Genomic DNA, 25533 nt, shown 5'->3' with positions numbered 1-25533 from the left:
ATGAATTGAACTGGAAATCTGCAGATCTACTTCAGTGTGGAACATATTCAATATTAACTGCCCAGTATCCTATGACCAGCATATTAAAAAAAGCAATAACATGGCAACAGTCGGGAGTACACCATGTAGCTTGCAAAGATCTCTATGTATTTCAGTCACCCTACTCTCGACTGTACTCAACCCTCCTCAAGAAAGGTTTGTCATGGAGTTCTATGAGCCTCTCCCTTCTTCACATGTGTTACGCTTCGCTACCTACGCCAGGGCGGCATTGTCGGCTACGTTACATGGACTGTGTGCCGCTAGGGCCCTGTGGCCAGCCACGCACAGACCGTGCGCCAAGGTACGATAGTACGCAAAGGCACGGCACTTTCAGTGCTTCCGTAGTTTCACCACTTCATCAATTAATATTTTGGCTTTTCAGGTAAGACACTATCGAAATAGATCATAGTTTAGTGACCGACGTACCTGTCGTATGTATTCTACCAATATTTAAGCGAGGTGTCAGTCAGCTGTGCTGCAGGGGTCATGGGGTCAACTTTATAGCGCCACCTAGGAAATCGCTCGGGTATACGCATGCGCATAAAAAGTATACAAAAAGTTTGGCGGGGAATTGTATTTGTACGTGTTGTCTGTGGCATCGTAGTGAAAATGAGTGCAGTAGTGTCTCCCGAAGATCTCGCTGATGACTTTTCAACATTTGACATTGAATTGACAGACGCTGAAGTTGTCGAAAAGCGTAAGTGTACAATTGGTGGCTCCACATCTGTCTGATCACGGTCGCGGTCCGTCTACGGTCTAGCACCAAGCTAGCCTGCAGTACTGTAGCTCGAGGTTTTGCCTGATGATCCACGGTGACCTAGCTGCAAAATTGTAGCGCTACGGTGAGGCGGTCAGTGATTTTTGGTTTTTGCGACTTCGCTCACAAGTAGCGCTACAAGGCCGATGGCCCTGGGGAGTATAATATAAGCGCACCCCACTCGACCAGGCGTGTTGATGTGGAATGCAACATATTTACTGCATTTGGTCGTACCGATTTATCACTACTGAAGACTAAACAGTATACTGCACTAACTTTGTCGTTTATGGGGTTTGGAATTTGTTCAAACACGACGATCGCGTTCTGAAAACATTGAGCGTGGGGCGTCGGTGTTTGTGGGAGCCGCCATTACCGGAAGTTGGTAATGACGGCTCCCAGAAATGTTTCGGAACGCGATCGTCGTGTTTGAACAAATTCCAAACCCCATAAACGACAAAGTTAGTGCAGTATACTGTTTAGTCTTCAGTAGTGATAAATCGGTACGACCAAATGCAGTAAATATGTTGCATTCCACATCAACACGCCTGGTCGAGTGGGGTGCGCTTATATGATACTCCCCAGGGCCATCGGCCTTGTAGCGCTACTGGTGAGCGAAGTCGCAAAAAACAAAAATCACCGACCGCCTCACCGTAGCGCTACAATTTTGCAGCTACACGGTGACCGTGCCTGATCAGAGTATTTTGGGTCGGACAGCGAAACCAGACCGTCCAGGCAAAATCTCGAACTACAGCACTGTAGCATGCATGACTGTAGCAAGATAATACCATAATGGAGGTAGTACATGTACGCAGATACTCACGGTCTTTGTTGAGTGATCGTGACCATGTATGATGTACCTAGTCTATCGCACGTCTTGTTCCCACTTCTGTGATGAAGAGAAGCTATGTATAGTATGTACTAGCTGCAGTACAGTAGCTCGACGTTTTGCCTGGGTATTTGGGTCGGACGGTCTGGTTTTGCCGTCCGACCCAAATACCCAGGCAAAACCTCGAGCTACTGTACTGCGGCTAAGTATGTACATGTGCGGTTCATCCACAAAACGACCAAAAAATGCCTATTGCATCCATTGATTTGTCTAAACTTTAGAAATTGTAGCACGGTCCCTTTACCTTACCACGGGCCAGTCGAATGACCTCCAAATATATGTTATACACCCTAGAAACTAATACATGCATTCAAGTGAAATAGCTGTAAAGCCATACATGTAATATGTATACATCCCATGAACTAGGATTGTTTTTACTGATGTCTGGTTCTTCCAAACCCAAAACCCCCTCAGGCAATGGGTATCATAAGGCAGGGGTCCAGACACTTTGCACTAAAACCAGGCCGCCCCACACAACTTTGTCCCAAAACCATTTTGTACACCTCTTCCCAAGTACTACCTTGTCCCATGCCACTTCGCCCCAAGTACCACCTGGTACTAAAATCACTTTCCCAAAAGTATAGTACCATCATAATACTACCAACTCATCCTTAAACAATGATACCACGATGTATCACAGCATTGTTTTTACCTGCACCTTGGAGGCATAACTGTGTCCAGACATTTTGGTCACGACAAACCATCTATTCTTGCATAAAACTTTAAACAGTAGAATTAGATAAAAAGAAAAAAACACACTACTCAATGCTACAACTCAGGTGCCTTGCGCGGAATTGTGTGATGTCATTTTCTCAAAGTGTGTACACTTTCAAGACTTTAGTCTGGTCCTGGGATGATGGATAGGTGATGAAAACTTCGATGGCAGTGGTAGGTTATTTTTGGCTGTACCAATTGGTGATAGTTTAGGTGCAAAATGGCATTGGTGTTTTTTTTGTGAAATGGTTTTTGGGCGAAGAGGGTTTGTTACGAGGTTGTTTTGGTGCGAAATGGTATGGGATGTGGTGTGAAGTGTCTGGGAACTACCAGGCAAGCAGTGTAATTGTCTTCTAAAAGGTACATAGGCAGAGACATTCTGGCTAGAGAGGAATGTTTTTCCTTTATGGCCAAAATTTGACCACAGGTTGCCAGTCTCTCCCATGAAGCCATGCATGGCTGTGGTTTAAGGCTGTGTAACCATTTAAATACAAGTATGGAGGGTGTGCATGAAGTGACTACGACATCGTAAAATGTAAACATGCTTGTACCTGCAGTGTTTTTGCTAAGGTTAGGGAACATTGGTAAATGATTTGGGAACCTCGGTAACATTTCTACTGTCCTCTGATCTGATTGCATTGATATACCAAGGGGAACCCCGGTAAAATGACTGGGGAACCCCGATAACATTTACTGGGGTACCGGCCTTAACAAAAACACTGACCTGTATATTAATTAATGTAGGTAACGAATGCTCTATGTATACATGTAAATGATCAACTTTTCACTGCTATTTTTAGCTTAACAATATAAAATCCATTTTGCAGTACAAGAATTATGTTCAGCATTTCGGCTAGACAGTTCTGACATGTCAGATGAGTGGGTTGCCTTTTCCCAGACACACAAACAAATATCACTGACATTGGAGTCTCTTGAACAATTTGAAAGAGAGGTAAGTCGCAAAATATTTTTATCTGTATATTTCAAATATACATGTAATAATATTGTTTTATGAGTCAAGGGCTTTAATGGATGACATGCTTTTTTCCCCAGCTCTCTTTCATTTTACTCGAACAACATTTGAGATGTTTTCCAATGTCAGGTTGAACTACATGCAGTGTTGTCCTTATATTTAAAAGTAGCCGGGTAATTTAAGAAAGTAGACGGGTGTAGTGCGAAGGAGCGAAGCGACCGAGTGGCGAGTGAACGTAGCGAACGAGAGGGGGGGGGGAGCGCGAGAGGGGGATGTCCCCCTTCTCGCAAGGCGGAAAATGAAATTTTCGAGTGGAAATGGTGTTCTCTGGTGGCATTGAGGTGACATTTAGCTGAGACTGAAACAGTACTTTTGTTTTGTGTCTTAGACGTGGTTCATATACAACAAAACAAACAAACATGATTTTGTTTGTTTGTAATGCAGTGAAGATTTAACATTTAATCTTAAATCACCTGCAGTCTGCTCATTTCATTGCTCATTTACCATTCTTCATTACCACATAGTTTCTGAAACTGATGACATAAAGTGAGTGATTGACAGAAATGTTGCAACAAATTACTAATAAATGCCAATCGTGCACGATCGTCGCGTCTCGCTGTTCCAAAATTTGATCAAAGCAGAATGCAGTATGGCATGTATGGCGTCGGAAGGAAACAACTCTAAGCTTATTTTCTTTCAAATTTGCTCCACGAGTCCGTGAAAAAAAATGATTCAGAGGGTCCATCGAAAGTCACTATCGGGCAACCCAACATAGAGAACATTGAGAAGCGCAGTGAAATTGAACCCATGCCGGAATCAACGACGTATTGTCCTGTTGTCTTAAACAACGGGGGATCAGCGCCACGGTGAAGCTGTGAGCCGTGACGATGATGCGCCGGTCGGCAACGGTCGGCAACACACATGCCTGTGACTAGTACGTAAAAATAATCAACGAAAATAAAATACCCATTCAAATAAACAGTTGGTTCTAAAAAATCAGTTCTAGCTCATTTTTTTTAAAAATTAATCTAGAAAATGCGTCGGCATTACTCTGAGAACAACTTGATTTGTTGACTCAACAAAAGTCACTACGAGTATGATCTTCTCGGGAAGATCATACTCGTAGTGACTTTGGCAGCCATCGCGGCGGCGGAAAACTAAGCTTGCCAGTCTCATGAACTTCGAACCGTCGATCAAAATCACATCTTTTCGGCGCCTTTCTCTCACGAATTCAACGAAATTGAAGTTTTTCATACATAAACTAAATGTATTGTTGGGCTTTCTTCGGGAAAAAATATCCATCGGCAAGGTGCCAATGACCGACGGCACATTTCTTTTTGACGCCATCGTTAAAAATGACCTAAGATGACCTTCATACTAGTCAAACCAATTTCACTGCTCGTAACATAGGCAACACCACATGCGCGCCATCAGCCAATCACACTACATTGTATTTAACAAATAAAAGATCGGGCTCAAAAAGCCACAAACGGGTATTTAGAAACTGTTTTGTGTTTGTGCAGTTCCATGCGGGTAAGGGGGTCGCGAAACTGCTAATCGTACGTGTGCCGTCTAACAGCTGGCAGTGCAATCCCGAATCTAATAACGTTAAAAGTAGCCGGGAAAAAATGCAAAACAGCCGGGTTATTTACCCGGCACCCGCTTCTAAGTACAACACTGTACATGTACCACAAACAGCGTACAATAATAAGCTACTCTTCATGGTCAAGAAGCTATGGTATCATACATTCTTGTTTGCTCCTAAGCTGATATAGAACTGTCAACTAAACTTATAAAACAATACAAAGTCTTATATATAAAGCCCCAATACATGTAGCTGTATATTTCTGCTTTTTGTTTATGGCTTCTGCATGTATATATGATTTAGCATTTGAATTTGATCTACCAAATCCAGCGGCAGAGATTGGAATACTGACATTTTCAAAGACAATATGGCTTAATAACAGGAATCCAAAACATCTCTCAAGATTGAATGGTATTTTTGTGGTTTGAATGTAAAAAGGTACAGCTAATCTAATGGGGTTTAAAGTAACAGTATGCTATAACTTTTAATGTTTTCACTATTTTTGGTTTGTTTATCGACGACCGTTTCTGATTGTATTGGTTCTTGCTGTGGGAGATACTAAGCTGCTGTGAGCTAACGTAATCATCTTCATCTCAGGTTCACAGTCACCGTTGGTAATGATGGGTTTGTTTCAATAAATTGTGGTAAAAGGATCCCCCCAAGTTTATTGATTTGTAGATTTCAAAATGATAAGTGTCCCAACCAGCAACTTCTTCATGTTTGTTGCCATAGGGATCATTTTGAAATTTCAGGCAGTTTCATCAAAATTACTACTCAAACAGTACAAAACTCAATAGCCTTCTTTGTCATTTGCATCAAAGTCAAATTTCAGCGATAAATTCTAAATGGCTTCCCATGGAATAATTGTGCATTCTTAAAGTAGTGCAAGTTACAGTGTGGTAAAAATGTCTCACAGTTACTAATGAAATAGATAACATTGTGCAGATGTGAAACAATGATTTTTGAAGACAAAAAATATTCTGTACTTGAAGTAGACATGTCTATTCCTTCACTCGGGTATGTCATTGTATGTCTAGTCACTCCAAATTTCAGATGAAAAAAACCTCAGTTGCTTTCAATTTAGAAATGTCACTGTTGTTGGGTCACTGAGTAAGAAATGTCACTGTTGTTGGGTCACTGAGTATGATTGTTTACTCTAATATTTATCTGTATCTGTTATTTTTGTTTTTCAGTGGTGGAACAAAAAGTCACAGAAAAGCAAAACACCGGTTGTTAAGCGAGATACTCGAATGTATGATGCCAGCACAATAGAAGAGCTGTATCCTTGCATTTTTAATTTCATATTTGAGGGAAAGAGAAGTTGCTATCAGCACACATATCAGAAAACAAAATTTCTGCCCTCCCCTCCCTGAAAACAAAAGTTCAAAAGTGTGAAGTGCTGATGTAAGATAAGGTGTACTAGGGTGAAAGCAAGCAGATGCTTAGAGTTCATAAAAAGTCCAATTTTTGGTATTATTACCCGTAAAATTGACATTTCCACGTTGTGAAACACATTTGAATATTGTGTGTGTATGAACTGCAGTAAAGTCATAGGTATTACTATAAAGAGTAAAATTGACTCGGGTTTTGAAATATTTTTCATTTTCCTTTTATATTAAACTGAAAATATTTCCTAAAAAATGAACAAGTTTCATCTTTTGAACTTCTGAGACAGTCCCTAATAATTTTAAATGCTTGATTTGGTCGCTAAACTTAATTCAGAAGCTATGTCAGGGCTCGAAATTAACTTTTTGCCTTGGTAGCCCACTTGGGCTACCATTTTCTGAAGTTGGTAGCCCAGTGACAATGGCTGGTAGTCACTGAATATTTTGGTTTAGGGATACTGTGCTCGTCCCAGTATAGCCCCCGGTTCAGCAACACAAAACAGCGGTAAAACTAGGGGCTTCTACTCGAGAAACCCCATGTTATGTGTCACGAACGCTTAATTAGTTCCAGAGACCAGCTCTGGAACTGTTAGTTTTTGCTCACTTTCCTTCTTTCTTTCTTTCTTTCTTTCTTTTTTTCTTTCTCTATTTCCGGTATTACTACCATAGAACATGCTATACACAAATTTTACCTTAATTACCCAGAATGCATTGCGACACGCTTATGACGTCATCGCTCAGCTCAGACGGGTTTTACGGGCATTTCTTGTGTGTTTATTTATTTATTTTTTATTGGCATTGCTCAACTATCATATTGCGTTCAGTTATTAATAATTCTAGCTTTCTTTCGCTTTGTTTTTTGTTGCTTTTTGATTTTATTTTTCTCTAAATACTCGCCGTACGTGGCGCTATACTGTTTCGCCCGAATGCTCATGGGTTGAATGACATTAACAATGGCGGCGTATTTCGCTTCGCCCGCACAGAGACAGAAAATTAGGGTTTCCGTAAGTTTACAAGCGCGGCTGGGCACATCGTGTACCTAGGCGAGGTGGGTGTGCTCGAAACGATGATCAATGCAAAATTTGGACTCAAAATCGGCTGTTTTGGCGGAGAAACTGCCCGCCGTATTTCTGAGGAGCCACCAGCGGTTTTTCCTATATCAGTCTGCGGGGCTGTGGTGGGAGGCCGTTTAACGCCGGTAACACACAGCCCTGCCATGCAGAGCCAGGCATTCATAGTGAACGTACTGTCTGTCACGCTCCGGCATGCGTTGGCTGCACGTAAAAGCAACTCAACTTTCCAAGATCAAACGGTCAGTATCTTGTGAAAACAGCGACATACCAATGAAAATTGTTTTAGTCGTGCTTTTAATCAAATGAAAATGCATGTGGCTCAATTTCAACGGCCTAGGTCCGATGTTTCCTCTCGTCTGATCATCGTCGTAAATCACACGCCTCTTTACGGCAACAACTCAGCGCTACCCGTCAAGCGATTGATTTTTGCGTTGGTCAGCGGAGCGAAAATTATTGCTCTGGCTCGCGAGAATGTCGTCTGATAAACATTTCCGTGCGTTGTCGCCCCCGTATGTATCTGTTGCGTTTTTACCGTATATGTAGGCATTTGTAATCTGTGTACTATAATTCCCCGGACTGCCTTGCTTTTAGTTGTATTGGTGTTTACTGCTATCAGCCCTGAATATTAAAATCCAAAGCACTCTTTCATTCTGCACCTATCTTTGTCACACATTCTCTTGTTCTTCCGCTGCTCTGGTCTCTGGAACTTCGCTTTTGCTTGCAAATGCTTTCTAGTTTATGTTTATTTTTGTACATTTGTAACACTTTCTATCACTTTCTAGATCGGCTTATACATCCAAAAGAATTGTAACTTTAGTAAAGAAAAACAGAAAAAAATATTCTCATGATATTTATGAACTGGCATGCCTTGTTACACCCGAGTCCGTCTGTACAGAACGTAATACCATGGAGGTAGTAGAGAAGGAGTCACAACTAGGCGGAGATCAAAGGGACCATGTGTTTAGCCGCTGTTTGCCTTACAAACACTACTCCATTAGCACCAACGGGACTTGCGAACGCGTTTTCTCGGATTTAGTCAACAAGATTAAGTTCGTTCGGGGTCGTTCGGGTGTTTCGGCCATCCCTCGGCAGTTGACAGATCTTCAAACATGGCGTCACGTGTCCCAGCGTTGCGTCGGGAAGTTCGAGTCATTCCACCGATTTTGATGTACACGATGTTAAAGAGGTCGAGGAACAGATAATTGAGGAAGGGAGCTTTTGTATCTGCAAAGGCGCGGAGACTGAGTTGATGATAGCTTGCGATCACAAAAAATGCCAAACATCGTAGAGCAGCATTGTTAACACGCCAACTTTTTCCAAATCCAGTTCTTGGTTCTTGCCGTGTTTTATCATGTTGTACTGGCATTAATGATAAGGTTAAATAAGAAAGCATAGCTTTTAACTGCTTCATCCATGACTTTTATGAATGGTCGCGATATAAAAACAACACGTACGATGCATTGAAACAAAGCGTCGCCTATGGCGTCGCTGGCGTCGCGTCATAAACACCCGGGAAACGCTACAAGTTTAACCCACGCTCACGGCAGTGCTGCAGTCCGCTGCACCATACTCAGTACATGATTGAAAAGTTCGTGATCAGAAAGGTTCAGAAAGGAAAGGTTCCTGCGATCGAATGTAAAGTATATAAAAAACGACGTTAAAATTACCAAGATTTTGAGAATGAAAAACTTAAATTCCTCGTAACTTCACTTTTCGTGGACGGAACGTGTCGGTTCTTACACTTTCATGACGCATTTGACCCAAGCTACGCAGATACAGTCTTTGCGCATGTGTTATGACACTGTGGAGAAAGTGAGTCGCATCAGCAATCCCAGGTCAATTTCACTCGGTTCGGTTGCGGAGGTACTGTCGGCAACGCAGATGGCGGGAAAGGGGTTTTAAACAATGGACTTAAAGGGATAAACCAATGGTGCACAATAGTAATAAATTTAATTATCTCAGTTGTGATCCTTCTCTACTACCTCCATGGTAATACATTGATACTGATCGACAACCATAGATAAAAGACAGCGAAACTCAGCCACGATTTCCAAGCTTAACTGACACAGTGTTTTATATTACTATTTCAAATCAAACTGATAACACAATCTCTTGATATAGAAGTGAAAGTTTTGTGAAATTTCAGCAAAACTGGACACAAGTACATCTTGTATGCTGCCGATCAACAGCATAGTGTGAACTGGCATGCAAAGACTGCACACGGGAAAGCAACTCAACATTCTAGTATCAAACGCTCTGCATCTTGTGAAAACAACAACATAGCAGTGAAAATTGTAATAGTCACCAGAAAAAACACTTCACAGATGAAAGGATAATTGCTTCAAACAAATGAAACTGCATGTTGACTGCATTTAGCTCGTCCCAAAGTGACGGACATCGCACGCCAAGTATTTCATGTCCCAGGCTTTGGTAGTCCGTGTGGGCTACCATTTCATGGACTTTGGTAGCCCCAGGGAAAAGTTGGTAGTCTGTGGACGCGGGACTACCGCTAATTTCGAGCCCTGTATGTATAAAAAACAAATGACTTCAAATTCACCGCAAAGTTGTTTTACCATACTCCTACTTGATATCACTCAATTGGCTATGTAACTCAAAAATATTTTGCATCAGTGACAGTATGACTACACACAAATTTGATATTCCATTGTAAGGAGTGTCATCAACCAGAAATTAATTTTTATGATTTATTACTTGACATGCAGCCAACATTATTACATGGTAGTTACACCAAGTAATTCCTACTTATTTTTCATTTTAGTCTTTAATTGTCATACTGAGTCAACCGGTAAAAGTAAGTACCAAAATTGTTGCCATTAAAATGCCATGCAAACTGTGTTGGACGTCATGGATATACGTCATCACACAAATACTTCCTAATCGTGTAAAACTACACATTAAGTGTTTCAGTTTTCATTATTTGCAAGCAGCATACTAGCTCTCTGTGAATGACATACTAGATTTCCAATGAATGTCTTCCTTACATAATGATATCACAGCATTAGCGGAGGTGGAGAGGAGGATGATTTAATGAGTGCTTATTCTACTCCGGCGGCAAAGGTAAACCTAAAAATGCTCAAGGTCAAACGTGATCATGTATAACTAAATCATATTCTTCAAAGTCAATATAGCTATCGAGTCACTATTGCTCTTTTTGAAAAAAAATATTTTTTGCTAGCTTACAGACCACTGATCTTTGGTTGGTCCATTATACCTTTTCCTGCCGAGCGTCCTTGTCCGTTATCCTGCCAAGTCAGTAGAAAACCGCCCCATAATATGTGCCTGCAAAAGATTGGCTCTCCTGCACGTTATCCTGCCAGGCATTTTGGCAGAAATCGCCCATTTTCAGGGTAGTTTTAGCCGTACTTATACGTGTTAGACTTCAATAATTTCTACATGCCCGTAGACAGGGGAAGGAGCTCAAGGGTTACTGCAGAAAAAAATTGAGGTCACCGGCTTTGTTTGCCCCTGGGAGTGCGTCATTTTATTGCCGTTTCATGTTTATTTTTTCGGAAATAAACTCCTTCAGTATTGCGCACGTCCGCTAGGCACAAACATCACCTCACTCGTCTGTTAGTCAGAGACCCTGGGGGTCGTGCTAGGGGTGCGGCGGCACCGGCAAACCTGTCCTGTTTCCCCAGGGTAGGGTCAATTGAATACGTACCTTCAACGACTTGGCAGTGTAGCACAAAAACTACGTTTTTGCCGTTGTATTAACGACATGGCTGAGCCATTGAAGCACAGCTCCACGTAGTTTAGCCAGCTCAGTTGGGAGTTGGTTTACGAGTGTTACCGTTCATTACTGACTTAATCGAGTGGTCCTCAGTCAGGTACGGGTTTGTACCGACATGGCTTGGGCTGCAGCTAACCAGTGATAACCAGTCACTACACCCAAGTCTTCAGTTCACTTTTGCGATGCACGGGTGCAACGCAATATGCTTCCATTGTTCTAGCCATCGACGTGTCCACATGCCTGGCAGCCATATTGTACTGCTAGCTGGTTTGCATAACAAAAGCAGTCCCTGCTCAGTGCAGGCGGTATCCCCGTAGCTTATTGACCTTATGTCACCTTTTGAATTCTCTGTACGCAAACAGCGTACGTAGTTACTAATGCGTCGGCAAGAGGATACGTTTGCCTGCAAACCAGAGCCAATACTTCGGACGATGGAATAAATAAAAAATCCAAAGCTACGTCCATTGAATGGCACGGCCAAGGCGGTGAAGGACGTTGCCTGGCTTGAACTTGCAGAGCTGAAGCCCAGCTTAGTACGTCGGACACCAGTTTGTAATGGTATTTCCAAGTCGTTCATATCCGTTCCATCGGAGGAACAAGTCGAGCCGTCCCGTCAAAAATACGTTCTCATTTTCAGTCACGCACAACTGAATAAGTGACTTCCGTCTCGCACCATCGGCACCATCTGCCAAGTCGTTTGCAAGAGGTAGCCTTCTAGATTAGCATTGCCGAGTTGGTCAAGTTCGGCAGCAATCTCTATAGTGCCAGGCAGCCAAGTACGTCCAACTCTGCCAGAAAACGTCACCATGCTATCCTGCCAAGTCCGCTAAAAAGCGTTAAAAAAAACCCAGCCCCCCTCGGTTGTGGGGGACTGGCGGACAGGTTTCTGCACCTTTCCCTGTCTATCGACTCCCTGCGAACCCATTTCGAGGGGAAAAGGCGTTCCTTGTCAGAAAACCTCTCCTCGGATGACCCCTAAACGCACAGGGGATAGCAAAACGTAGTGCCGTCGACTTGGCAGGAAAGGGGGTACCCAAAAAGGGCCCGATTTCCACCGGGTTGGGAGAATAACGGTCACCAGTGCTTAGATTCTGGCTACACCGAATTTCAAGCGGATTTTCACCGACTTGGCAGGAAAAGGGTATACCATAATATAGTACAGTTTACAGGTCTGTTTTGTGTTCAGGTAAGATTTTACCCTTGCAATGGCTTCTCATGTAGACCTACATTGCTTGCAGATAAGGCCCTTCACATATTCTTTTGTAAGAACTGTAATGGACAGTTATGATGGTTTCTAAAAAAAGCTGAATTTTCGGTTTGTTTTAAGGTACTAATTTTTAGCTACTATAGACTATAGTCTATAGAAGCTATTGGGATGGGTATCCGTCCGGCGTCCGTCGTCAGTCTGTATGTATGTATGTATGTATGTATGTATGTATGTATGTCCGTTTGTGAGGCGTCCGTCCACTCAAATATCTTGAGAACCGCAGTACTTACTGATTTGATATTTGTTGTGTAGATGAATAATATGATTTTGAGAAACTTATTTTTTTAATTTTTTGATATTGTTGAAAATAGGCAAATTAATGCCAAAAAAGGTGTTTTTGGTAAAAAATCTTCTTCTTCATAACCGCTGGTCAGACAGCTTTGTTATTTGGTATACAGGTCCCTAGGGATAACCCAACTTAGATTTGTTCAAATTGTGATGAAATATGCAAATGTGTATTTTTAAGGAATTTTTTTGTCATTTTTGGTCAAAATTTGACTTACATTGTATGTAATTCTTGTACTGTATAAACCCGATCAATTCACCCAAAAAAAAATAATTAATATGATTTTAAATATTTAATTAATTAGGAAATCATCAAAGCCAAAATAATTTTAGTGTGGAATTATCAGAAAGTTCAACTTTTTTGACAGTTCATAGTGAAATGCTTACCATCTTGGAGGATTAAACATATAAAGGCAACTTTCCTGAATCCCAACTTTGATATATTCTGAACCACCATTTATGTTATCTAAAAGAAATTGCTCATAATAGTTTGTCAATGATAGGGTGGTCAAATAAATAGAGATAGAGAAAGTTCTAATTTCCATTTATGGTTGACTTGGTAAGGATAAAATAAGATTACTTTTTGAGGAAAAAAATAAGTGGTCAATTAAGAGAGTGGTCAAAGTGATAGGGTTTTTATGGTAAAGCTGGGCTGTTAGATTCCTCGTGCTATTTATAGCAACATGCAATCTGTGTAAACAGTACAATGAAAGTGTAACATGATTCCTTATAATGCTTTTGATGACCTTGAACTTCTTAAGTTACAAACATTTGTCTCTTCAGTGTGCTTTCTCTGAGTACGTACAGTCTCAACTTATTCAACAGAACTTACAATGTTAATTTGAAAGTTAAAATGTGCTTGATTAATAGGATGAAAATACTGATATTAAAAATAACCAGCTCAAGATTCTTTATAACCTGACAGATATGCTGTTTTATTATGACGTAAATCTTGATTTAAGCAGTCTTGTTTACTTTAATTAGAATGTAATTAACTCTCTTTTATTTGCTATTATAGACTAATATAGTCTGATGAAATATGTAAATCTGTATTTTTACGGAATTTTTTTCCATTTTTGGTCAGGCCATCCTGAAACGAGCTATCAAAGATATCCACCTTCTTCATCAATGCATGTGTCACAAAAGATTATTCTCTACATAACACAGCAGAGCTCTGTCAACTGTTGAGTAGCTTGTTTTTTCAAAACCGCCGGTCAGACAGCTTTAATATTTGGTTTACATGTCCGTAGGGGACCTTAGTGAGATAATTTCATACAGTCAGGAAATACTTAATTTTGTATCCATGTCTATAGTAGCTTCAGGGACTTTGGCGCTATTTTTAATTTCTTGTTCTAGGGCAAGAATAAAAGACTGCATGTTACACCAGAAAGTGTGCCAAACAAGAGGGTTTCTGCTTTGGGTAAAAGTCCATCTCTTCAATATTCACCTGGATCTTTGCCATCACCAGTGTAAGTACTACAGCTACCACATAAAATTAATTAAAATCCCTCGTTAATGAATCTATAAGTTAACATGCTCCTTGACTCTGAGAAACTTAAACTATTACTCAAACTTCCCTCAAGTCGATGTGCATAATTTGAGAAACAAATTACCTGATACTCATTGACACTTGAAAATCAAAATGGGTACCCTCCTCGAGGAAAGTCAATTTCTTGTTTACACAAATATAAGACGGAAACTTCACTAACTCCAAGAGCTTCAAAACAAGCCCACTCAAGTGACAGACCAGAATAGTATTGCAAAAGTTTGAGAACCCGAGTATCTTTCCCCAAGGCCACCTTAAATATCAAAATTGTTTGATTTTGATATACTTATATAAATTTCTTTCAAATAATGTATCATGTTTAATAACAGAGTGTTATTGACTACTAGCAGTCAAATTTGTGAAATACTTATCGACATTGTCTTATCACAGAGGTACACCTTCACAGAAGTACTCAAATCGTTCCAACAGAGGAGATGTAGTGGTGAAGTATGGGGATCAGTCAGTGAACACATGGCGTGGTGGAGGTCCAGAAAATTGTATGATAGAATTATATGATAAGGACAATGCGATCACTGCCAATTTCAAGTATATGTTCCAGAAATATGCAGACAAAGCACATGGTAAGATCAGCATACACAACATATGTGTACCTGCCATTACAATATAGTTAACAACTAATTTTCAATTCCAGAGATTGAACTCTCCCAAGTTTAATACTGTGTTGAATTTTCTTCCAATGTTTTTGGTTGCCTGTGATATCTCCAAAATATGAGACATTCAAGTTCAGATCAACTGGCAACAGTAAAGCGAAATTTTAACATTGATGGGCATTGAACAGATGACATCAACTAAAAAGGACCTTTTGGAAGATAAATGTAAAGTTTCAGCAAACTTGGAAATCAAATTACTATGATTTGATTTCCAAGTTTCTCTGTGAACAAATCCACACTAACCAGTGATAGCAATTGGTTTGGACCAAACATTTTGGTGAAACGGCTACATGAAATTCAGTTTGGTATTTGTAAACATTTCCCCTTTGGAAAGAAAGATTTTCTGATTTTCTTTTTCCTGATAAAGGTGTGTAATTTTTCTTTCAAAGTAAGTGTTACTAATAAATGAACTATGATGTTATGTTACATCATCTTATTTACATTTTAATTTTGTTTATCTTTCAGTTCTAAATGATATAATTGAGGATTTAGGATACGAATTACAGAATTGTCATGTGATTGACAACCTATGTCATGTTGCCCTCCCACTACAGGTAAGCATTTACTAGTATTTCATAGTTTATTTTCAGTAATATCAGGAAATTTTACTCTTTCAAAAATAACCTGTTTTCATATATTTGCTTTTACCCCATTCTCCAGATGACAAGTTGTAAAAGAAAGAAACTCATAACTTGTAGAGGTGCATTATGGAAATTTTAAAGTTAAAATGTGCAAGCAGCATTTTCATATTCAAATGAATGAAAGATCTGACCACTTTCCTAATATATTTTAAAGCAACTTTCAAAGAAAGTCTCGTTTTTCCAGTGGTGTAGCCATGGGCAGGATTTTCAGTACTCAAACCAAATGAACTATATTGAACTAACCTGTTTATTTATCACCTATAATTGCAATTTCCTGTCTCATCAGTTTTGCAGTCATGTTCACTATCATTTCATTGATAATAGTGCTCTGTGCATGTTGTGTCACTCTGACAGGAAACTATAACAGTTGCAGGCCGCATCTGTTGTGATAGCAACGGCAAAATGAACTCCCAGTCTGTGATGTTGGAAGGGTCTGTAGATACATCAGCGGGAAAGAGAACGTCTCTACTCCTGAGTAACCTCAAGGAGTATTCCTTCTTTCCGGGTCAAATCGTTGCACTGGATGGAACCAATAGCACCGGATCCAAGTTGGTGGTGAATAAACTGCATGAGGTGAGCTATTCAATGAGAAAAGGTTGTGAGCACGGAAGAAGCTCGAGGTACATGTAGCTTTGCTATCTGCAAGTTTGTCACAATGTTTCTTTAGCGTGTAATTAGCTAGTATGTATCAAAATTACTTTTAAATGGGCAACTCTGTCACCAAGCACTGTTTAGTGAGCAAGTCTATCTCAAAGTGTCTTTGCAATAAGCAAGTTTGTTGTCACTTAGCTTTGCACAGCGAAAAGGGGTGTACGTTGTCATTAAAAACTTATTCACAAGTTAGGTAAGTACAGTGTGTTTAATGACTTGAGTCTTTGGCTTGTTTACATGTAACAGTTTTCTAATAAGCAAGTCCACTTGCAAGTACCTACAAGATCTGGAGACGAGAAAAAACACTTGTTTCTCTGCTGATTATTTGATAATTTTTAATTTACTGTTGTCGGGTGTCATGTGGTTTATTTCTGTATTTTTGTTTAAGTTGATTAAGAACTCCTGAATTTGTTACTTGCATTGATTTTCAAATGACACTTCATATTGCAGTTAACCCTTTTCCTGCCAAGTCCATATTTCACCACCAGGTCAAGATGGTTAAAATTAATGAAACACAACATATTCCATATGGTGTATTTAACATAATACTGTACATTTGAAAGCTGTTGAAAACATAAATACAGTAAACTTGATTTTTTTGGACTAAAGATGCTATAACAGACCAAGCCAAGTGGGTGAAAATACGTCATGTTTTGGCTCAATACCACTTTTTACTGACTTGGTTGATGGGGAAGTGATACTATCTGGCAGGAAGAGGGTTAAAACTGAAAGTCAGTCATTAATGAATTGTTCACATGTTGAATCCTGCAAAGTGTTTTTGTCACCCTGAAGTTCAACACTTTCCTTGTTGACCCATGTTTTCGGTTTCTTCGTTTGCAGGGTGTCATGTTACCATTCAATGAAAGTGAATGTGAAGTTTCAGGACCCACTTCGATACTGACAGCGGCTGGTCCGTACTTCACATCAGACAACCTGAGTGATGCACCCTTGCAAGATCTCATACAAGTCATAGTGAAAGAAAAACCAGATGTCTGTGTGCTTGTAAGTTTCCACTGACCTCAGTGCAAGACTGTGTACAATTTTATGCACAATTATATCTCCCCTTGATAATGACTCATCTGTTGATTTGTGTGTATACCTGAACAATGCCTATGTATGTGCCTCAAAATTGAAAGACTTATGAAAACTCTTGCTCAAAATTTCCTCAACCAAGCTTTCAACCATTTTGTTATCAAATCAAGAATAAATATCAAAGGACACCATAAAAAATTTAGTTTAGAGAAATATTAATAAATATCGGCAAAGGGAACCACCTGTGTAAAATCCCAATTGAAATGGTCGCATCCGTATTATCCTATGGGGAAAATCGATTTTTCACTTCCCAAAAATTAAGATGGTGAAAACTCTATTTACTCCAAGACTGTCAAAATGAGCCCAATCAATCAGATCAAACCAGAATTGTAAAAAGTTTAACAGCGAAGTATCTGTCTCTGAAGTGCATTCTACCTTAATACATTTTGCATAGATGTAGCAGTTGAGCATAAATGAGTACGAAGAAGAGAGTGAAGGATTAAATGATCTGAGCTCATGGATTGAATTAGTGATTGAGAAACTTCAAATATTGTCAGCAATGCAATACAGACAGCATGTTGTGGTGTTGTTTCACATTCCCTTCCTAAAGTGTTTTCATGAGATTTCTACAATTCAACTGCTATTTTACAAATCTCCTTCAGCCTTCCTGCTAATTCCTACACTGTGTTCTTTAATTTCTTTAATTCTAATTTTTCTCTAGTTTGGTCCATTTCTTGACAGTAGGCATGAGTTAATCATGGTAAGTATGATTACGAATAGCTTATTTTGAATGTGAATAATATCTTAATAGCCATGATTTCAGATTTACAACATCTGTTTTGTTTCATTAATTTTAGAAAATAATCTCTTCTGTAACCCTTTCTAGAACAGAAATCCTCTGAACAAAAACTCAGTAAAGTGAATCAGGCCCTGTTTACAATGTAAGAATAAATTAGAATCACATAGGTGTAGCAATTGAGCACATACATATGACCTTGTGGATAGAATTGCTGCATTGCTGTATATCCATTAGTTGGTATTGCTATATATCATGATTTTGTCTTGTCAATAGATTCATTATTTATGTTTTGATTAAAGAGCCAGTAGCTGTAATTGATGATTTTTCCCACTTTTCTGGTCCCCAGCTATGGTGCTTGTTCTACCCTTGAAAGCGTGTTGAAACATTTACTATTTAGCTTGACAATACAACATCCATACATGTAGAATGTACTGTTATTGTTTACATTTGAATTCTAATCCAGACCAGAATTCCCTTGTCAACAGAAACAACTTACTCTACACATACATGAAAAGAAACTAATTGACATTAAAAACAAAAAATAACAAAAAAATCTTCAAAAGTTACAGCTTCTAGTCAAAGCGGGTCAGTGGGTTTGTGTATAATGCTTTGGTTCCCAAAGTAGTTTGTGTAATGTTTATTTAATGTATGGACACAGGTATAATGGAGGACAGTAGACAAACTTACTGTAGTTCCCAAATCATTTGTATTCCCTAAGTGTGAGCCAAAGCTCCCTGAATTCTACTATTGTTTAAATATGCGTGTACTTCCACAATTTGTTCACAGTCTTATACTGTTATTACTATAATCTTTACGGCCCTGATACGGGTTTTGCGGACCGAGGTTGTACGGCGGAAGGGCCCGAGCGTGCGAGGGCCCGTACGCCGTACGACCGAGGTCCGCAAAACCCGTATCTGGGCCGTAAAGGTTTTATCATATACCTTATTGAACGGTTGTGATATGTTTCAGTATTTATCAATAAAATTTTGTTAAAGTTATGGGCGTAAATTAAAAAAAAAAACATGAGCCGCGCAACTTTGCGGATTAATATGTACGATGTTGTCATTTGTTCTGTTGTGGAACGCGTCACGAGCTTGTTCTATGCGAACGCTAATGTCACTACAGAATGAGCAAAGATGAGTAGTTGACCCTGCTCGTTAAATACACTTTCTCAGCAAAACATTGAGAGGAGACTATCAAGCACTTGTTTTAAACCAATTTTGATCGGAATAAGATTCGAACTGTCTACAATTTGCTTCAAAACTACGAGCGAAGCGCATAGAAACGGGTTCGAATCTCGCGCTGACGTGCTTTCGAATGGAATGTACGTGGATGGCAACGCGCGTAGCGACGACAATGAAAAAGTTCGACAAAGCGCGCACACTACCTTATTTGGGCAAAGTGTGCCTGGGCCCTGATACGGCAACTTATTACACACCTGTAAGAGCGCCTTTTCCCATAGGTTTACATGGGTACGTGAATCTAGGTATATGATAATTAATATTACCATGGCATATCTATCACCATCTCATTGTTTGGTTTTTGTGCTGCTCCTGATATTGTGATTTGATATAACTTAATTTTTGATGTGCAATTCACATTGGATACAAAAAAAAATTTCTTGATCAATGGAATGTTATGATTTATTGATCATTATCTGTTAATTCTGCACTGGTGGAAGTTTGATCCAGGAATTTGTCACAATTTTTGACTGAACAGTCTTGTGTATTTCCTTTACAGAATGGAATGGATGGTGAGAACAAGACATATGAAGAGATGTTCACTTATTTGTTGTCGATGATAATTGGAAAAACAAAAGCGTAAGTCCAAATATCCCTTTATGCAGTTACCATCCTATTGTTAACAAGATGCATTTCTAAAATAGAATATTATTTCGGATTCAGACTTTACTGTCTACCATTTACAATGCTGATAATCTACAAGAACATACATGTATGTGTTAGATTTTCAATGTAGCTCATGAAACTACATAGATTTATATTCTCTGTTAAAAATGAAATGCACATCCATGGACGACACTGGTTAGTCTTCTCACGCTGTGAAAATTAGCATACTGGACATATTTTTGTACTACTCTTCTGATTTCTTGCTTTCAGACTTTCAACTCATTTGGTGTTTGTCCCATCACAGAGAGATATTCACCATGAGTATGTGTATCCCCAGCCACCATATCAAGTCGGTGAAGTGTTCAAACAAGAGGTACAACAGCATAGTCCTGTCTTTGTCTTTGCTAGCCAGGGGACACTAATCTGTGTTTCCGTCCTTTAAAAGTTTATTTCACCAGCATAACAGCTGATTGAAATATGCGATTCTTTGATAAACTTTCTGTCTGTAAATATTGAGCAAATTTCATGCAGTGCTATAGATACATGTATTACAAGATCCTTGGTGATTTATGAAGTGTTCATGCACAAAACTGTTTGTACTTCCGACATTCCTGTAGATTTAGGTCAACAAAGTTGCATCTGTAAGCATGTAGTATTTAATATCAGTGATATAAACAATGAAGATGAGAATTCTTTTAGTTATCGTTTGTCATTATTGTTTGGTTTTACTTTCCTGTACAAAAAACCCAGGAACTCACTTACATGGGAATATGTCATCAGGATCCAGAAACCCATCATTAGATTGTTTCATGAACTTGCAGTATGAGTTCATCTCAGAGAATAGTTTGCCTGATAATCAATTTACTTTGTAACCTTTCAGCTTCACAGGGTACATTTTGTATCAGATCCATGTACACTGAATGTCAACGGAATAATTCTTGGTTTGACCTCGTCCGACATTTTATTTCATCTTGGAGCTGAAGAGATCTCATGGTATGTATTGCTTCATGACATGCATGTCCCGTCCCTCAGTGAAGTGTGAATGATGAAGTTAATCATACTTGAGGTCGTGTATACACACAGTGAGCTAGTTCGCGATATTAACCATACTTCCAAATATCTGTATTCTACCATTAGTATTTGTGGGATTTTGATTTGATTTTGACTTTGATTTTGACTTGATTCCGATGGATCAGCTGTATCTTTCAATCAGATTGCTGTATGCCGAATGTTTATACTTACTCTCAAATAGTTAAACTGTTATGATAATTTGAATCTTCTTACGTTCATTCAGTGTGATATCGTGAAAAATACACATTTGCTTGAGAAGCCATACTCAAAAACTTTGGTTTGGACTGTTGGACACATTTTCCACAATCTGGCCTTGTAATGCATTAGAATCAGAGTATTGGCACAACGAATGCTTTAAAATGTAGGTGACACATTTTCATAACTCGGCAAAGGATGCCATTTGTTGTTCATGTGTAATATTTCCTCCCCAGGTGACAGTTTCAGTATCTTGTGTTTTTATGCTTTTTCTCTTGATTTTCATACAGGCCAGTAGCTGGTTCTGACAGGCTAGCCAGACTCTGTAAACATCTGCTGATACAGCATAACTACTACCCCCTCTATCCTCCATCTGAAGAGATCAACATTGATTATGAGTATTTTGAGCAGTTTGCTAAGATGCAAATCACCCCTGATGTCCTCATACTTCCCTCAGATCTAAGGTTCTTCATCAAGGTAGGCAGTTATTTACTGATTTCATCTCTTCATATGTACGGTTTACATGTAGCTATTTTTGTTTAACAAATGGATGTATTATTATTCGTGATACTTGAAATTCCAAGCTTGTCTGCCACCGATGTCCTACCTACACTGTGCGTAACGTCCATTCCATAATATACTGAATAATTTAAACACTCTGTAATGTGACAGGGGTCAAGAAATCAAACGAGAATATTAAAATAGAATGTGAAAAAGTAGTATTTCAGCTCATCACCAAGGAAGGAGTACGTGACTGAATGTTAGTTGTAACATACTATCTTGTGATGTATATACTTGTACATGCCTGCGTTGGTGACATCAAAGCACACATATCACTTACACTACCATAGTATATGACACTATCTGTTATATGGAGATTAAAATTTATTGAAGTATACTATCGTACAGAGAAATTATTATACTGTTTTGTCAATGCTCACATGAAGAACATATGTTATTTTACCTGCAATCTTTGTCTCTGTTTTCCATACCAGGATGTTGCTGGTTGTATCTGTGTAAATCCTGGAAGAATAACCAAGGGTCAGGTTGGTGGTACGTTCTGCAAAATGGTGATTGATGCCAAGACCAAGGATGAGAAGATCAGCGGTGGGGGTGGTGTGGCCAAACAGACAAGGGCACAGATAATCAAATTATAAAGTGAATTCTTGGAAATTTCAGCGATATAGATGTAAATTAAATATTTTCAAAGCAAAGGAAGCTTTGAAGAAAATATCTATCTGTAAGGAGGACATCATAAGAACCCAGTGCTTGATAACTTTACAGTGCATATAAGGAATAAACATCAAGGTTTGTTGAATGAAATGATATCCTGGTGAAAATTTTACTCTGTCGAATAGAACCAATTGAGCTGGTGTTCTACTCTTCCCATAACTTTGGTGTCAGGGATATCAGCATTGTACACTGCTCACTTTGACTTTTACCTCACACACAGGATATCCTGCAGCTTTGACATGAACTTGTCAGTGTAGTGTTGTTACCCAGGCCAGACAAGGACATGTACTTTTCTCTAGCAACTTCGTTTGTATTTGTAAGAGAATTCATGCATAATTTGTTAGTCCCCACGGACACCGTCCGGGGGGACTTATAGGTTTGGTCATGTCCGTGCGTGCGTCCGTGCGTCCGTCCGTCCGTTCACGCAGATATCTCTAAGATGCCTGGAGCGATTTCATTCAAACTTGATACAAGGATTACTTCATATGGCATACAGATGCACGTCAATTTGTTTTGTGATACGATCCAATATGGCCGCCAGGCGGCCATTTTATTACGATTTTTTCATGTACAGAGCCATAACTCAGGCATGTTTCGACCGATTTTATTCAGAGTTGGTACAAGGACATTGACCAATGTCATAGATATGCACATCAATTTGTTTTGTGATACGATCCAATATGGCCGCCAGGCGGCCATTTTATTACGATTTTTTCATGTACAGAGCCATTACTCAGGCATGTTTTAACCGATTTTATTCAGAGTTGGTACAAGGACATTGACCAATGTCATAGATATGCATGTCAATTTGTTTTGTGATACGATCCAATATGGCCGCCAGGCGGCCATTTTATTACGATTTTTTCATGTACAGAGCCATTACTCAGGCATGTTTGGACCGATTTTATTCTGAGTTGGTACAAGGACATTGACCAATGTCATAGATATGCATGTCAATTTGTTTTGTGATACGATCCAATATGGCCGCTGTGCGGCCATTTTATTACGATTTTTTCATGTACAGAGCCATAACTCAGGCACGTTTCAACCGATTTTATTCAAAGTTGGTACAAGCTTATTGACAAATGTCATAGCTGTGCACGGCAATTTGTTTTGTGATACGATCCAAAATGGCCGCTGTGCGGCCATTTTATTACGATTTTTCATGTACAGAGCCATAACTCAGGCATATCTCAACCGATTTTATTCAAAGTTGGTACAAGGACATTGACCTATGTCATACATATGCACGTCAATCTGTTTTGTGATACGATCCAATATGGCCGCCAGGCGGCCATTTTATTACGATTTTTTCATGTACAGAGCCATTTCTCAGGCATATCCGCATGTTTTGACCAATTTTATTCAAAGTTGGTACAAGGACATCGACCAATGTCATAGCTATGCACATCAATTTGTTTTGTGATGCGATCCAATATGGCCTCTGTGCGACCATTTTGTTACGATTTTTTTCATGTCCTGAACCATAACTCAGACATGTATCAAGCGAATTCATTCAAAAGTATTTTTACCACAGACCTAATGAAGAGGACTCTATCCTCTTTGAGGACCTGTAATCAAAATACTGATTAACAAGTGGGGACTGTGTCATCAACGATGACTTGTTAATCTTGTTTAGCTGATTTGATACATTTTCTGATAATCGTAAACTTTCTAATAGTTTCATTGTGTACACTTTTTATAAAGACTAGGGGAATCAATCTCTGGTGTTGAGATCATTGAAAGGATTTAAGTAGGGTGGTCGACTTACATAAGTCTGTGGGCATGGAAATATCAAAACAGAGTTAATGGAAGGAATAAACTTCAGTAGAGTGTTGCATTGATGGTGAGGTGATCATGAATATTGAAGCAATATACTTTGGCAGACTGTTGCTTAGATCGTCAGGTGAAGGGGATGGTGAGCCAGTAATTACTGCATACTCCTGAGAAAAGCCAAGTGACCAGTGGGCCAGTCTAGTAGGGTGTCTACTTTGGTTTTCTTTACAATAGTAAAAGGAGGAATCCAATGCTATGCCTTACTTGATAAAAAAAGTACACCTACCCATCAAAAAGACAGTGCTGCTTGGGCGTAAACCTCTGAAGATTTTATGTGAAATCAGCTGTATTTCTCTGTAATTCAGAGACTGATTTCAATCAAACCAAAGTTTATTATCTTTTGTACAGCACTTCAGTAAAGACAGACAGAAATAGTGCCTCCAATTGATTTATTTTTGACAGTACAGATCTTGCTAGAGAAACTCAAACTTCCTGTCACAAAATTGATCATGCAGTGTTTGATGTCACATACAGGATATTACCATTCAAGTGACTTCAGTGTGCTCCATGTTCTCTATGATTACACCGTCAATGAAAAAAGACTACACCATCCCATCGTCTAGCCAGCCACTGTCATCTAAGCTTTACAACACTCATGTGACTGGTCACAAAGCTTGTCACTTCCATAGCAGCATATGTAGTGAAATGGACATATTTATTATAATATCACTTGAATAATAAAGTCATGTGATAATTTCATTGATTTCATGGTATCTGGTCATTTTGTGTTCATTAACCGAACAAATGAAGTTGTATGATTATAATCTAAATTAATATTTCTCTAGTCATGCTGATGTCAACTCAGAGTGAACTAAATATGTTTAAGTGCAGATCATCCTATTTTCTATTTACAATGAATTTCTCAAGAAAACTAACACTCTGGTTAAAATGGATATGAAAAATGTTTTTTTCCACAGGTGCGAAAGTTACAGATGACTTAAATTGAAATTGAGAGACCATCCAATGCGGCATTCCCATTCATTGTGAAAGTAGCTTGATGATTTCCCCTTCAAAATTACTAGCTAGGAGAGTCTTTATGTTGCCCTAGCAGTGTTCCCGTTTACTATAATGAAATCACAACAATATTGTGTGGTGGGAGGACAGTTTCCTACTTTCAGGATTTTGTATAATTCTGTCAATCATGGTTTTGCTAAAATATCATAGATAAAGTAAGGTCAACAAAGTGTTTCAGTTTCTTGAATGTAGCAAGTGTGCTGGCAGTGGCGATTTAACACTGATAGTTTTTTTAAGTGTGAATGCGTCATGAATGGAATGATGGTTAAATGATGAAAGCTT

The 25533-nt window shown here is 39.1% G+C and overlaps 2 protein-coding genes across 3 annotated transcripts in view; one reads left to right on the top strand and one right to left on the bottom strand.

Annotated features, from left to right (window-relative positions):
- The window catches only part of LOC139150253 (uncharacterized), a 67374-nt gene extending 66833 nt beyond the window's left edge, over positions 1 to 541 (bottom strand). The window contains exon 1 of the mRNA XM_070722503.1: positions 466 to 541. The gene's annotated coding sequence lies outside the window, so the exon portion shown is untranslated. The remainder of the gene's footprint in view (positions 1 to 465) is intronic.
- Positions 330 to 24940, top strand: LOC139150251 (DNA polymerase alpha subunit B-like). 2 transcript variants are annotated; one of them, XM_070722498.1, is made up of 15 exons: positions 330 to 421; positions 3224 to 3348; positions 6148 to 6233; positions 10430 to 10490; positions 14072 to 14184; positions 14652 to 14842; positions 15398 to 15486; positions 15928 to 16146; positions 17065 to 17226; positions 17978 to 18016; positions 19796 to 19875; positions 20173 to 20275; positions 20783 to 20895; positions 21459 to 21645; positions 22164 to 24940. In XM_070722498.1, exons 2-15 carry the CDS (start codon positions 3265 to 3267, stop codon positions 22323 to 22325), a joined length of 1689 nt encoding a protein of 562 aa, XP_070578599.1. In that variant the 5' UTR covers positions 330 to 421; positions 3224 to 3264; the 3' UTR covers positions 22326 to 24940. The 2 variants fall into 2 exon arrangements, with proteins under 2 accessions (XP_070578599.1, XP_070578598.1); XM_070722497.1 differs by lacking the exon at positions 330 to 421 and adding an exon at positions 543 to 736.
- The last annotated feature ends 593 nt before the right edge of the window (positions 24941 to 25533 follow it).

The sequence above is a fragment of the Ptychodera flava genome, chromosome 14 (assembly GCF_041260155.1).
Source record: "Ptychodera flava strain L36383 chromosome 14, AS_Pfla_20210202, whole genome shotgun sequence".
NCBI lineage: Eukaryota > Metazoa > Hemichordata > Enteropneusta > Ptychoderidae > Ptychodera > Ptychodera flava.
Note: the sequence above shows the minus strand (reverse complement) of the source record. Positions and strands in the feature narration are given on the sequence as shown.